The sequence below is a fragment of the Artemia sp. Qi Xiang Cuo genome, chromosome 3 (assembly GCF_049724085.1).
Source record: "Artemia sp. Qi Xiang Cuo chromosome 3, ASM4972408v1, whole genome shotgun sequence".
Taxonomy (NCBI): domain Eukaryota; kingdom Metazoa; phylum Arthropoda; class Branchiopoda; order Anostraca; family Artemiidae; genus Artemia; species Artemia sp. Qi Xiang Cuo.
Genome location: NC_142796.1, coordinates 42,482,022 through 42,496,306, shown reverse-complemented (window position 1 = coordinate 42,496,306; position 14,285 = coordinate 42,482,022). Strand labels below are relative to the sequence as shown.

Sequence of the window (14,285 nt, the reverse complement as noted above, 5' to 3'; positions counted from 1 at the left end):
AAATAGAATCACTTTTTACAAAAAAATGTAGTTTTGATGTCTTTTCATACTGCAGTTTTTCCAAAGATATTTGACTTTTTAAGCAATTACATAAGAAATTATGTTTTTATGATGATTTTAAATATGCAAGTTTCAACAAGTATCGTCTTAGCTATCAAAAGTTACGAGCCTGAGAAAATTTGTCTTATTTTTGAAAAAGGGGGAAAACAAAAAATGTGGTTTGTTCTCAGTTCAGGGTCACTAAAGTTATTATGTAAACTGCAAAAAAATTTGTGGTATCCGAGCGATAATTTAAATCTTTCAATTCAAACTAGAAAACACATTAAAATTTTAAAATTAGTTTTATTTTTTGTTAAGTTCTAATTACCCGACTCGAGATTTAATGTGTATTTCCATGCATCAAAAAATCATTTTTTTATTTTAGTTTTTAGTTCAGAATCGCTAAAGATATTATGTAAACTGCAAAAATATTTATGATATCTGAGCAATAATTTTAATCTTTTAATTCAAACTAGAAAAATACCTGAAAATTTTTAAATTAATTTTATTTTTGGTTGGGTTTTTGGTACTTGATGCGTTAGTTGAATAATGTTTATTTGTATAAGACAATTATTTATTGTTATAGTTTCACAAATACGAAAATGAAAGTAAAGAACGAATAGTAATTACATAGGATCGACATCATCACATGTAGTAATCATTAATGGAAGTTTTGTAACAAATGTAATAACCCATAACTCCTAAAAATTGTGTCAGATCAAAACAAAAAGTACACGGTTTGAACCGCCTTGTCTGAACCCCTAAATAGGAAACTTTCTGTCCCTTGGCTTGAACAGCAAAGTAAATATATTCGCTTGAAAATCCGGAAAAGTGGCAGCTACTACAGCATTCTGCCTAAGCGGCATCTCTTTTTTTTCTTTTTTTTCTTTTCCACAGATAACTTTGCACTGGAACATCGTAGAGAGTTGTTCAATGGCTCATTTTAGAGGAAATTAATGGGGCTAAAAAGCTTTTGTAATTAAAACAAATTATTTTTAAAGTGGAATCAATTTTTTTTACAAAATACTGCATATTTCAAGTTAAAGATTGACCAATGACATCATAATCGTAGGTTGTAGCCAGGTTGTCTCTTGCTAGTCCAATTAAGAAAAAGCCATAGGCTTTTCCTGTTTGTAATTTCATATTAAACAACGAACAGATTAGATCAGACCGAGAACAGATCAGATCAGATCGATAACAGATCAGATCAGACCAATAACAGATCAGATCCAGTTGCAGCTGTAGCTAGCAACCTAGTAAGAGACGATCACGCCCAATTTTAAGAAATATAATAACCCATAACTCCTAAAAATAGTCAGATCAAAACTTATAGTAAAGAAAGAACTCCAAACTATAGTAATATGGGATTCCGACCAATACAATTAGCTAAAGCAAAGGGCATTGACAAATTGTCTAAAACTATATTCAAGGGTGAATCTGGGTTGCAGCAGTAGCTACCAATCTAGCAAGAGACGATCATGCCCCATAGTAAAAAAAATAGCCCAAACCTTCTAAAACTAGAATCAGATCAAAATACGGGTTGCACCGATAGCTAGCAAACTAGTAAAAGACGATCATGTTCAATGCTAAGAAATATAATAACCCATAAGTCGTAAAAATAGGGTCAGATCAAAACAAAAAGTACACCATTAGAACCGCCTTGTCCAATATCCCTATATAGGAAGCTTACCGTCTCGTGGCTTGAATATCAAGGGAAATATATTTGCTTGAAAATCAAGAAAAGTGGCAGCTACTAAAATATTCTGCATAAACGGCATCTTTTTTTCTTCTTTTTGTTTCCACAGATAGTTATTACTATTAAATAACAGTCTCTTTTCCTTTGCATTTTTTTTGGTTTAATCAAACAGTTCGTGGTAACGAACTGTATAGCAATACCGACTCGTCTCAATAGTAACCGAAACTCTAAGAACGGAATTTTGATACTAATATTATAATAAATAATGAACTCTTGCCTATACTAACTTGTATAGGCAACTTAACTATAATTGCCTGTACTGGCTTGTACAGTTGTATTTAAAGTCAATATATTAATAATTCCTTCCAACAGGGAATCGAACCTCGGTCACCCGCGTAACAAGCAGGAGTGTTTCCTATTGTACCTTCGGAGACTTATAAAAATAAGTTACATATAAGACATGATAATAAATTCGTTAATACACTAAAACTATTATATAATCCGGGTTTCAGCGGTAGCTAGCAACCTAGTAAAAGACGATCACCCAATAGTAAAAAATGAAATAGTCCATAATCTGGGCTGCTAATATTAGGAGCCTTAAGAGCCGTAATTTATTACATAAAGGATCCGGATTGCAGTGATAGCTAGCAACCTAGTAAGAAGCGATCACGCCCCATAGTAAAAACTAAAATAACCCATAATACTTCAAAAAGAGTCAGATAAAAACAATAAATACACTATTAGACCCGCCTTGTGTGAAACCCCTATGTAGAAATTTTACTGTCTCGTGGTTCGAACAACAAGGAAATTATATTGGCTTGAAAATCAAGAAAAGTGGCTGAAACCATGATATTCTGCATATAGACTACGGCATCTTTTTTTTCTTTACGTTTTTTCTTTCTCCTCGGCTAGCTGGGCACTGGAAAATCATAGAGATGTATAATGGCTCATTTTAAAGGAAATTAATATATCTAGTGCCTTTTGTAATTAAAAATATAATAGCTCTTAAAATAGAATCAATTTTCACAAAAAAAAACTTTTTTTTTGTGTGTGTACAAGCTTGATGAACGACGTTTTAATCGTATAGGTTATAACTATATATGACGCACTACAAGAATGCAATATTCATACACGCTTATCTTTCGACAAGATAATAATATAAGAAATACATTTATAATATAAGAAATACAATTACAAGAGTCGATTTTTTACGAAAAAATGCCTTGTTCTATAACACCTGTAGTAGCAGGTGTTATTTTTAACATTATTAGAAAGCATGTAGATATTGGAATATAAAATGCAGTAATTCTTATAGGGGTTTTAACAAAAGTTTGATTTGTCAATTAAAACTAGAGTAATTCCTGTAAATTTAAATATAATAATTATATTTCATCTCTCAGTTTAAAGTTATAATTGTCTTCTTGAACCAAACTTTTTTGTGGCTTAACACGTAAAGTACGTATCTCTATAGCATTGTGCTATATTTTCAAAGAAAACAAAAATTCAATTTCTTTTTATTTTAGTTTTAAGTTCAGAATCGCTAAAATTATTATGTAAACTGCAAAAATATTTTTGGTGTCTAACCAATAACTCTATTTTTTTTAATTCAAACTAGGAAAATACCTGAGAATTTTGAAAATAGCTTTGTTTTTTGTCTCCTGAACCGAAAGTTTTTTTTTGGCTTAACCCGTAAAGTACATATCTCTGTAGCGTTGTCCTATATTTCCAAAGAAAAAAATTCATTTTTTTTTTATTTTAGTTTTCAGTTGAGAATCGCTAAAGTTATTATGTAAACTGCAAAAATATTTATGGTGTCCAACCAATAATACTAATTTTTTAATTCAAACTAGTAAAATACCTGAAAATTTTTAAATTAGTTTCGTTTTTTTTGGGTTCTTACTATCGACACTTGATTTCATGGATTATATTTTAAACATTGAAAAATTATGACAAGATTAGGCACAACTATAATAATAATAATCATGATTTTACAGTTAAGGCTCAGGATTGTCAATTCACAAAAATTTTGTTTTGATAATCCAGTAGTTGGAGAAATATTCAAAAATGACAAAAATTCTCATTTTTATCCAACAAATTACCATACAAAATGTTTCGCTTTAGACCTAAAAGACATTAGTTTGTATGAATTCAAAGAATGGTCTAAGGAAAAGGTTAAAAATGGCACAGTAGCCACGATATTTTTTCATGTTCAAGGGAATATAACAGGACGCCCAAGCAATAGTCTTTTATTTGGAAATGTAAAGGGAAACGATTTTCCAATATACATGAGTTTAGATCTATTCTTCAGTGGTAACATAAGCGCAGTAAGAATCACTAGAACTCTAGGTTTTGAATATATAAAAACAGATGTCTTTGTTAATACAAAATTTGAAAATGGCCGATTTATCAAATTTGCATTGGTTATGTCTGATAAAGTTGCATACGATCAGAACCCTAAAAATGGCCTACACAATTTAGAAATTGCTTTGTACAAGCCCAAGAACGTCATTTCCGACGACTCTTTATTTTATACAGGAAGGGTCCCAAATACAACTAATGAAATAAGGATCTACTCTGAAAATGCCCTTACTCTTCTCAATTGTGCCTTACTGTGTAGTTACGTGACGTTGGATCCTAGGAAGAACGAAAAATTCTTATTATTCGAAGATAGCAGTTTCAAGAGGAAACACTTTGCTTTTAGTTTCAGCGCGGCTTTGAGACCGGGGAGCAGCATCCAGTTTATGAACGGGGTTGACTTCCATGAACTAGTATTTTTAAAGGAAGCAATACATTTGCATAAGGCCGAAGGTTGTTATAAAGTACACTCACTGAAAAGGTTTTTGAAAAACTATCACAGAGATCAGGCTCTGGCCTTCGTTTTAATAACCGTACATATCCACTTAGAACTCCAAAGAATAAAAATTTCGTTTATTAATCCTTCTAATGGTCAATTAACAGATGAAGTTATTGATCTTCTCGGGACTAAACTAGATAAAATCTCTAAAATATGGCTGCGGAGTAAGTGCCTTAAGTGTTCCGAAAAGAATACTGACATGAGCGTTGTGCTAGCAGGACCAATGGGGAAACAGATAAAAAGTAAAAATGAATTCTATCTGTCACTAGGATGTAATCCCTTCTACAACGGACCGCCCAGCTTTTTCAACCAGAGAATGTTTCTGAAGACAACACAACTGCATGAAGCCAGTTGTGGGGAGAGTTCAATGTTTGAGACAGAGAAGGAGAGAGAAGTGAAGCAGGATTCGTATTGCCAACGCGATTTCTACAAACATCTACCACGATGTCAAAAAAGCACGGTGTGCTAAAGTAAAATGGAATGAATTTTGAATGGAATGAAAAGTGCAGCTGCATGAAGCCAGTTGTGGGAAGAGCTCAATGTTTGAGACAGAGAAGTGGAAGAGGGTTCGTATTGCCAAAGTGAAATTTACAAAAACTGGCCACGATGCCAAAAAAGCACGGTGTGCTAAAGTAAATTGGAATGATACGACAATTTCGTCTCAAAGAGGTTCAAAAAGGGATCGATTGGAAATTTATATGTAACGAATTAATTTAAATATATTGCTTTAAATTCAATATATCAAAAGTTATCACTGACGGGGAATCGAACCCCGATCTCCCGCTTCACTAAGAGGTATGCTTACTATTGTGCAATCAGAGACTTATGAAATATTAGTTACATATAAGACATGACAATAAATTCGTTAATATACTAAGAAAAAAATTAAATAAGGATCGGTCTGGTTAATTTTAATTCAGTAAAGCGCCATGAGGCAGTAGGTTTCAGACTTTTACAGTGAGAGAAGGAGACGATACCCAAACTCTTGTTTGTAGGGATTTTTGTTAGTTTCAACCTTGATTTGCACATTCAATTTAAGTTTCACTCGTTTTAAGATTTATGTATTCATTTACTTTAGTACCTATTGTATGTTTGATTGAATTGATTGTTTATTTAATTTCTGTTCGTTTTGGGTTTCATTTATACTTCAATAGCAAATGTTTTTTTTTAACTTGATTTGCATATTTAAATTTAAGCATTACTCGTTTTAATATTTATTTATTCGTTTATATTACTACCTATTATATGTTTTTTTGCTATGATTGTTTATTTAATTTCTGTTTGATTTGGATTTTATTTATTCTTTAATAGTAATTTCTGGTTGTACTGAGTTTGAATTTTAACAAGCATTTATATATGCTGATCTTAAGTTTAAAATGGCCTTTATTTTTTTCTGAAAAACTTCTTTTTCTGGAAGTTTTTTTTTTAATTAATGTATATAAAATGACATATCAGCATCAAAATATCAATATGATGGTGAAATAACATACCAAAACAATAATCAATCAAAATGTGAAAAATTAAGAGACAACATGAAATGTTATTAGTTGACATGGTTAGTTTTAATATATTAAAGAAAAAGATTAGGCTATTTAATAATAGTAGTTATTGTAATTAGCAGTTATAACAATAGTAATTGTACTGAAAAAGAATTGTGCCGTGCACAAAACGGTACGATAAATAACACTTTAATAGTAAACACTAACACTTTAAATAGTTACATATCAAAATACAGAAAAAATCAACATATTGAAATTACATGTTTGATATGTTTCATGCTGTCAATAGTATATACCAAATGACATGTTAATATCAAATAGAATATGTAAATTATAGAATATAACGTATCTGAACCTAAAAAAAAATAACATATCAAAATAAAAAGAATAAGGGAACAGAATGAAATGAGATTAGTTGACATGGTTAGTTTTGTATCATAAAATATATTACAGAAATGGGATAGGTTATGTAATAACAATACTGTTTTAATTATAATAGCAGTTATTATAATAATAATTGTATTTAAAAACGATTGTGCCAGATACAAAACGTAACAATAATACGAGTACAATATTTATGTTCAACGAAATAACACTAAAAAAAAGTTGATTTCAAAATATATAGGGATTAACATATCAAAATTACGTGTTTGATATGTTTAATAATATCAAATAATATATATCAAACAACATATCAACATATATATTAAATAACACATCCAAATTATATCGTATAATATAAAAAATAATGTACAAAAATTAAGTTAAAATATAGAAGAATCAGTGAAAAAAATTAAATGGGATGAGTTGACATGGTTAGCTTTAGTGACATAGTATGTTAAAGAAAAAAAGGTTTGGCTGTATAAAAACAAAACTTTTTGTAATACTGATAATAATTATTAATAATTATTAGCTTTAGTTACCTAGGTAGTGTTATTATTGAAGATGATAGATACAGTAAAGATGTTAAAAGTAGAATGGCCAAGGCCCAGGGGGTTTTTAAACAGTTGGAAAAAAGTTTTTTAAGGATTTGAGGATAATATCTAACCAAGATTAGAATATTGGAAGTTATAGTGTTGACACTGGTTAAGTATAGCTCAAGAATATGGGAGGCCCCCAAAGAGGGAGGAGGATTTATTAGATGTTTCCTACAGCACTTGTCTACTGATTATCTTGAGTACGCGTTTGACTGACCGCATTTCAAATAGTAGTTGTAAGAAAAATATGGTTCTATCCCACTTTCTAAGGCTATAGTGATAGAAAGGTTGAGATGGCTAGGACACGTTCTGTGGATGAAAGATGACAGATTGCCAAAGATCGTCCTTTTCGGCCAACCATCTAGGGTCAAACAAAAAGAGGTTTGTCCCCGAATTAGGTGGGAGGAGGTCGTTAGCAAGGATTTAAGATACTGTGTTGCCCTAAGGCGGCTCGGTGTTGGAGTGAGTTGTTTTTAGTAGTAGTGTTATTATGTCTAAAAGCTATTGTGCCAGATACAAAAACGGTAAGATAATACAATGCTGATTTTAAACAGAATAATACTAAAAAAAACATATTAAAGTTTAGAAAGATTTATATATCAGAATTACGTGTGTGATGTTAGACACGGTAGTTGTATTTAAGGTGGTTGTGCTATATACGATAGTTACACAATAATACAATACTAATGTGAGCCAAAGTATCACTAAAAAAAGTAACGCATCAGAATGTAGAAAAATTAACTATTAAAATTACATGTTTGGTACATTTAATAATATCATGTAATATATATCAACTGGCCTGACAGTATCAATATAAATATCAAATAGCACATCGAAATTATGTAGCATAACAGACAAAATATAGAATAAATAAAACATAAAAAAAATCAAAAGGTAGAAAATTAGGAGACAATATTAATTGGGATTAGTTGACATGGTTAGTTTTAGTATCTTAAATTATATTAAAGAAAAGGGGTGTGCTATATAACAATAATTGTGGTATTTATAATAATAAATGCACAAGATGTGTTTTTTAATTAAGATCCGTTTAATTATAAGTACACAACGAATTAATATTTCAAAATAGTAAATTTATTTTCAGAAATTACATACTTTACTCTATTTAACAGCATAGTTGCCAAGTTGTTGAAACACTCATCATACCTCTCAATTAATTTTAAAGTAACCTCTGTATAAAAACTTGCCGCCTGTTTCGCTAACCAGGAAATCACTTCCGTTTTTACGTCGGCATTATCATTCTAACGTTTGCCACTGAGGTGTTGATTGAGGTGGAGAAAGGGATGGTAATCACTGGGCGCAAGATCAGGACTGCATTGTGGGTTGTGGGTGATCGAAAACTTCCCTGCCAAAACTGTCCAACAAATTACGGGTCTGAACAGCAGTGTGGGGTCTTGCATCGTCATGAAGAAGGACAATTTCCTTTGTCAGCGTGCCAAGTTCTTTTTTTCTGCGGAGCTTTCTGAGGGTTAGGCAACATGCTTCTGGATTGACAGCAGTTCCTCCGTTGCATAAAGTCGACCAAAAAAACACCATGCCTATTCCCAAACATCGACACCATGATTTTGCGCTGGGGGAGAGCATGTTTGGCTTTCAAGTTTTCAGGGGAGTGTGTTTGTTTCCATTCCATCTTCTGTTACCTCGATTTGGGTGTATAGGCTATGCGAAACCCATATTTCGTCTCCAGTTCAACCGTTTGCCACCTCAGTGGCAACCGTTAAAAAGATAACCTTGGCGTAAAAACAGCAGTGTATACAGTATAAAGACTTTGTGTAAACAGTAAAGTATAAAGACTTTACTTTAAAATTAGTTGAGAGGTATGATAAGTGTTTCAAAAACTTGGTAACTACGTTGAAAAATAGAGTAAGGTATGCACTTTCTGAAAATAGATTTACTTTTTGGAATTAATCTTTGGTTGTGTACTTATGTTCAAAGGGATCTTAATTAAAAAAGGGGCCTCGTATGTAAAAACTATTGATCCGCATGCAAAAATGACTTTGGGCCAACCATCTAGGGCTAAACAATAAGTAGGTTGCCGCTGAATAGAATGGGAATAAGTCATAAGAAAGGATTTAAAGGACATTGGAACTTCCTGGGAGGGTGTAAAGAGGGATCCTTGAGCAGATGGGGATGGAGGAGTAGCGTGTGCACCTGTGTCGGTCTTAGATGTTCTGGTGCTGCAGTGGGTTGTTAATAGTAGTATTAGTAGTTAAAGAAAATATATCTTTTCGTTATTTTTCTTTTTTCATTTTTTTTCTCGTCATTATTGTCTTTGTCTGGCTTTATCTTGTGTAATAAATAGATGTGTGTAATAACTAATGATAAATAAATAAATGGATAAAAAATATGTTTAGCAATATCAATTAATATATTAAAGGACATATCAGCATCAATGTCAAACAGAGCATCCAGATTATATCATTATAATACAAAAATATGGTAATTAAACAGACCCAAAAAATAACGTATTGGAATTTGAAAAATTAGGGGACAACATGAAATGGTTAGTTCTAGTATCTCAAATTAGTGTATATATGGTAACGTCACAAATAAGGTTTTTTTTAGTAAAGTCATAACAATAATAGACTTAGCTTTCATCTATTATTGAAGCTTTGTGAGACTGGGGCTTAGTCTCCAGGCTAAATCTTATGAAAACCTTACTTTTGACCTACAAAAACAAAATATTCTCTTATAAATTCATAACAAAATCACAAAATTGAAGATAATGGAGTAAGATTAAGAGGAAGTAAAAGAAAAACATACTGCAAAAATGGCAAATTAAACAATGATTAACAAAGACTGCAACAAAAACAACAACTATATAAAATAAACAACATCCACTCTGTCTTTCCATTATACAAACAAGGAGGAATTAGTCTAAGACAGTGAAATATTCTATTCTTAAATGAATATTTTGGCTCTATACCCAATGGCCGTCCTAATCAAAACATAAGAAAAAAAGACACGATCATTAAAACTAAAATTCTAAAACAGTCCTGGAATCAGTCCTAGAATCATTACATTATAGTCCTAGGAACAAGAGTAAAGTCCAGACACAAAAAAATATAGCATGATCACAAAACGTCGACTGTAGTTTCGTGAGTCCATACCCAGTTCAACGGCCACGGTTTCTGACAATCTTACCATAATTGGTTTGACATATAACCCCTCTGAAATATTTCTCTGACTCCTAAATTGGTCTTTAAATTCGGTTACGAAAACCTCTTACCACGCGTCGAATAAATATTAATTGAACCCTCAGAAGTTACTACCCACAGCATCAACAGCTCCTCGCACCCACTATCTTCCGCCTTACATACTGCTCTTTGTCCTCAAAACATTTACCTCAAATATCTTGCTTTTGTTGAAATGCCTCATTCGTTTTTCCAGGTTGGGTATGACATGACGAAACTTGCGGCCGATCGACTTTTTGCCGAAACAGGGTATAAGCCCAGTGATGTAGAAGTCGTTGAACTTCACGATTGTTTTTCTGCCAATGAACTAATCACTTATGAAGCCCTTGGGTTGTGTCCCGTGGGAAAAGCCGGAGAGCTTATTGACTCGGGCAATAATACATACGGTGGGAAGTATGTTATTAATCCCAGTGGTGGCCTGATTTCTAAAGGACACCCTTTGGGTGCCACAGGTAAGTTTTACTTCATACTTTTTAGAAAAATAATTCCCCTCTTAATTTGTTTCTAGTAAAGAGAACGTAAGGGATTTCAAATATAAGTAATTTCATGGACTACATTGTCCGCGCCTCAAACAATTCGTGGTAACGAACTGTAAGTAAGGAGCGATCTCATCTTTTTTATATGTTTACTTAAACTGGTTTTCTGTATTGTTTTCTTTTTTTTTCTTTTCCTGTTGACAATGGCTTCCCGATGTGAAGCAGAAATAATCGGATTTCTATAATTTTTGAACTTTCTTTTTGATGTCTTAGTAAAAATTCATATATTTTTCAATATTGTCATTTCGTTTTAACTGTGAAGCTCAAAAATACATAGGTCCCTTCTAGGCCATGGGTATAACAACCTGTGGGATTGATGTTTGTATCCCCCTTCCTCCTATTCTAATCTACTGATCCTAGTGGTCAGAAATAAATGTGTTGATTTTTGTTTTGTGGCACACAGATATAATACTGTCCTGGTTCTTTAAAAGTCATCATTTTGCCTTATTCCCCCTCCTCTACTACCCAGCTACAGCCCTGATATTGCTTTAATTTTCCATTCTCATTTATCAAAGTTAATTCTTACCTTCTTAGAGGTAGCCAGATTGTATATTCTTTCCCTTGTAGTTGCTAAAGAAATCATATTTCCTTCATTCTTAGGTTAGCAATTTTAGCATGTTTTTAAAGAATAAATTATGTCATTCGCTGAAATTGAGGGAGTAAGTTTAAAGTTCCAAGGTTGGCCTCCTTGAAATGATGTTCAAGGAAATTAATGAAAATGGGAAAATGAAACTGCAGTAAGGAAATGAAAGGAAATTAATTTTGTTGAACGAAATTTTATTTATGTCAGGTTTTTTAGAAACTGCTTTCTAGAAGTATTCGGCATTCAAACTAGAGATTTGAATTATTATTTAAATTGACTCGCATTCATTTATTGCATTGATGAATCTACATTTATTAGCTTTAAAACTATCAGAGTATATTAGCGACCTGTTTAAGTTTTAAAGATGATTTGGAAGGAGACAAAATGGAAATGAATAAAAAAAAGCTTGTTAGAAGCAGAAGGAGATTAGTGCATTCAGAAAAAGTCCTTCCTGTTCTTCTACCTATTAAAAGTAGAAGAAAACAGAATAAAAGAAGAAGCTACGAGGAAAAAGAAGGAGGTTTGGTTCTTTCTCTAAGTGATTTCGTTTCAGTCGTTTACTGTTTATATAATTTTTTAGCCACATTTTTCCTATCACATGTTGTTGTTTTTGACAAGAATCACTTTACACCATTGAATATCTTTTTTGATGGAAGTAATACTACGTTAATGAAATCGTTTTAGAATTGTAATGTGCATTGCCAGCTGGTTCTTTAAAGAGCATTATCTACCTACCTCTATTATTACCAACAACTCAGTGGAGGAAAAAGCTGCAAAATACCAACACAGCTGCGCAGGCTACCGCTCCATCCCAGTCTATTGAAAGCTCCACTACTTCCTCTTAAATTCCAATAGCTTTTAAATCATTTCTTATTACTTCTTTGCACCCCATTCCAGGGAATCCAGCTTTTCGCTTGGCCCTTCTTAAACGCCCTCCTCTAAAATTTCAATATCTTAGATAAATAATCTCTTAGACCACACCGCCTTTCCATTTACAAATAAAACGAAATGAAAATATAGAAAAAAATTGGTATAATATTTCAAACAAGTCAGTGGAAAAACAGAAAATGTCTTTCTTCACTAATAATAAAGCTCCGAAAATTTCGGCATCACGCTCGGAAGCCTTTATCACCGGAAAAAAACTGAAGTGTGTTAAACAAAACGTATAAACAAAAGAAATAAAAATAAAACAAAAACACATTCGATAAAAACTCGCATCTTAACAATGTTCACCATGCAATAGCAAATCAAATAATAGTTGGACAAATTAGCTGGTCTCCCTGATAGATCGCAATGATATGAAGCAACAGTAGGGATATAGTTGGGATAGATGGTCAAAAATTTTGTAACCCAAAGTCCTTCATTTTAAAACATGCTATCTTAATTTAATTTTCATTGTATCCCTAAGAAAATGGGATCGAATCATAGTTTTCTGACAGCTCATGTTGGAAATACGGCCAGTGAAACGAGTGCCTAGAACTATCTTCCATTCCTCTGGAAAATATCAAGCATATCCTTTTCAGCTAGGAGCGCGCACGTTTTGAAGCCATAAGTTAACTATTGTATTAAAGTGGATTCCAGTATCCTAATTTTAGTTCGAAGACTTATCTTCTGTTCTCCTGAAAAAGGTCTAGCGTATCTTTCCTTAACTCTTAAAAGTGCGCACGTTTTGAAGCCATAGTTAACCACTTATATTATTGTGACTTCGAGTATCCTAACCAGTGGCAGCATCCTAACTAGGCCTCTCTTGCGCCTGGGGCAAGTTCTTGATTAGTCTAGGCTCCTCCCTCTCTCCCAAAAAATTTTCAGATCAAATTTTAGCCAAATTTGTGTTTATTCACAAAATTTTTCAATTGATTAATTAATTAATAATTTATATTTTGATTATTTTTGATTTGTAATTTAAATTATTTGACTATTATTAAATATTTTAATTTAATTATTACTATTGGATTATCATTATTCAACTATTTTCTATTGTTTAATTTATTTTATTTTATCAACTAATTAATACTTTAGTAATTATTTTTATTTACTAATTGCGTCCTCTACTTTGTCTTAATAAAAATAGAACTTTAAAAATTATGAAATGGTTATAAGCGTTAGATTCTTTATTTGAAATTTTGCGCCCCTAAAATTTCTGCGCCGGGGTAAGCGCTCCCTCTACCCCTCCGCCCTCTAAAACCGCCTCATTCTAACTCTGGTGAAGTGGGATCGAATCACTATTTTCTAACAGCCCATGTTTGCTATACGGTGAGTGAAAGATCTTAAGCCGAACTGGCCAGCCATGACAAAAACCAACAAAGAGAAAAATCTCAATGAAAAAAGAAACAACAAACGAGACTGCGGCCAGTGGAGAGAAAAAAAAGAGAGATAAATGCAAAACAACGCGGATATTTCGCCTGTATCACAAACCAGACGTCTTCAGCACGAAAGACAGAAGAAGAACAATATAAAAAAAAAACAAGTTAAAACTAAAAAAGCAATTAAACCACCACCAAACAAAAAAAAATATACAATTGGCGCAAACAACTGTATTTTAATATTAAATTTACAGTTGAGTTTGAGGAAAATAATAAATTACCTTTTCTGGATATTTATTAGTTAAAAGGGATCTCCATTTACTTTTCTCGATTTGCAGAAATCCAACGCACAATGATAGGTATTTGAATTTTCATTCTTGTCACCCTATATCGGTGAAACGGGGGGTTTTAATTTCACTAGTCGATAGAGCCTTTAAAAATTGTTTCCAGGAATATCTAGATTCGGAATTGTTATACTTGAGGGATATTTTGTTTTGTAATAATTACCCAATTAAGTTCATTGACAAATTAAAATAGACTTATTGATCATGATAGTAGGGTTATTGGGGTTTCTCAGTCTTTAGAT

General features: G+C 32.3%; 1 protein-coding gene across 1 annotated transcript in view; it reads left to right on the top strand.

Annotated features, from left to right (window-relative positions):
* The window catches only part of LOC148954117 (sterol carrier protein 2-like), a 112,458-nt gene that overhangs the window by 46,308 nt on the left and 51,865 nt on the right, over positions 1–14,285 (top strand). Inside the window, exon 7 of the mRNA XM_089085927.1 lies at positions 10,474–10,729. Coding sequence (XP_088942053.1) covers positions 10,474–10,729 — 256 coding nt within the window. The remainder of the gene's footprint in view (positions 1–10,473; positions 10,730–14,285) is intronic.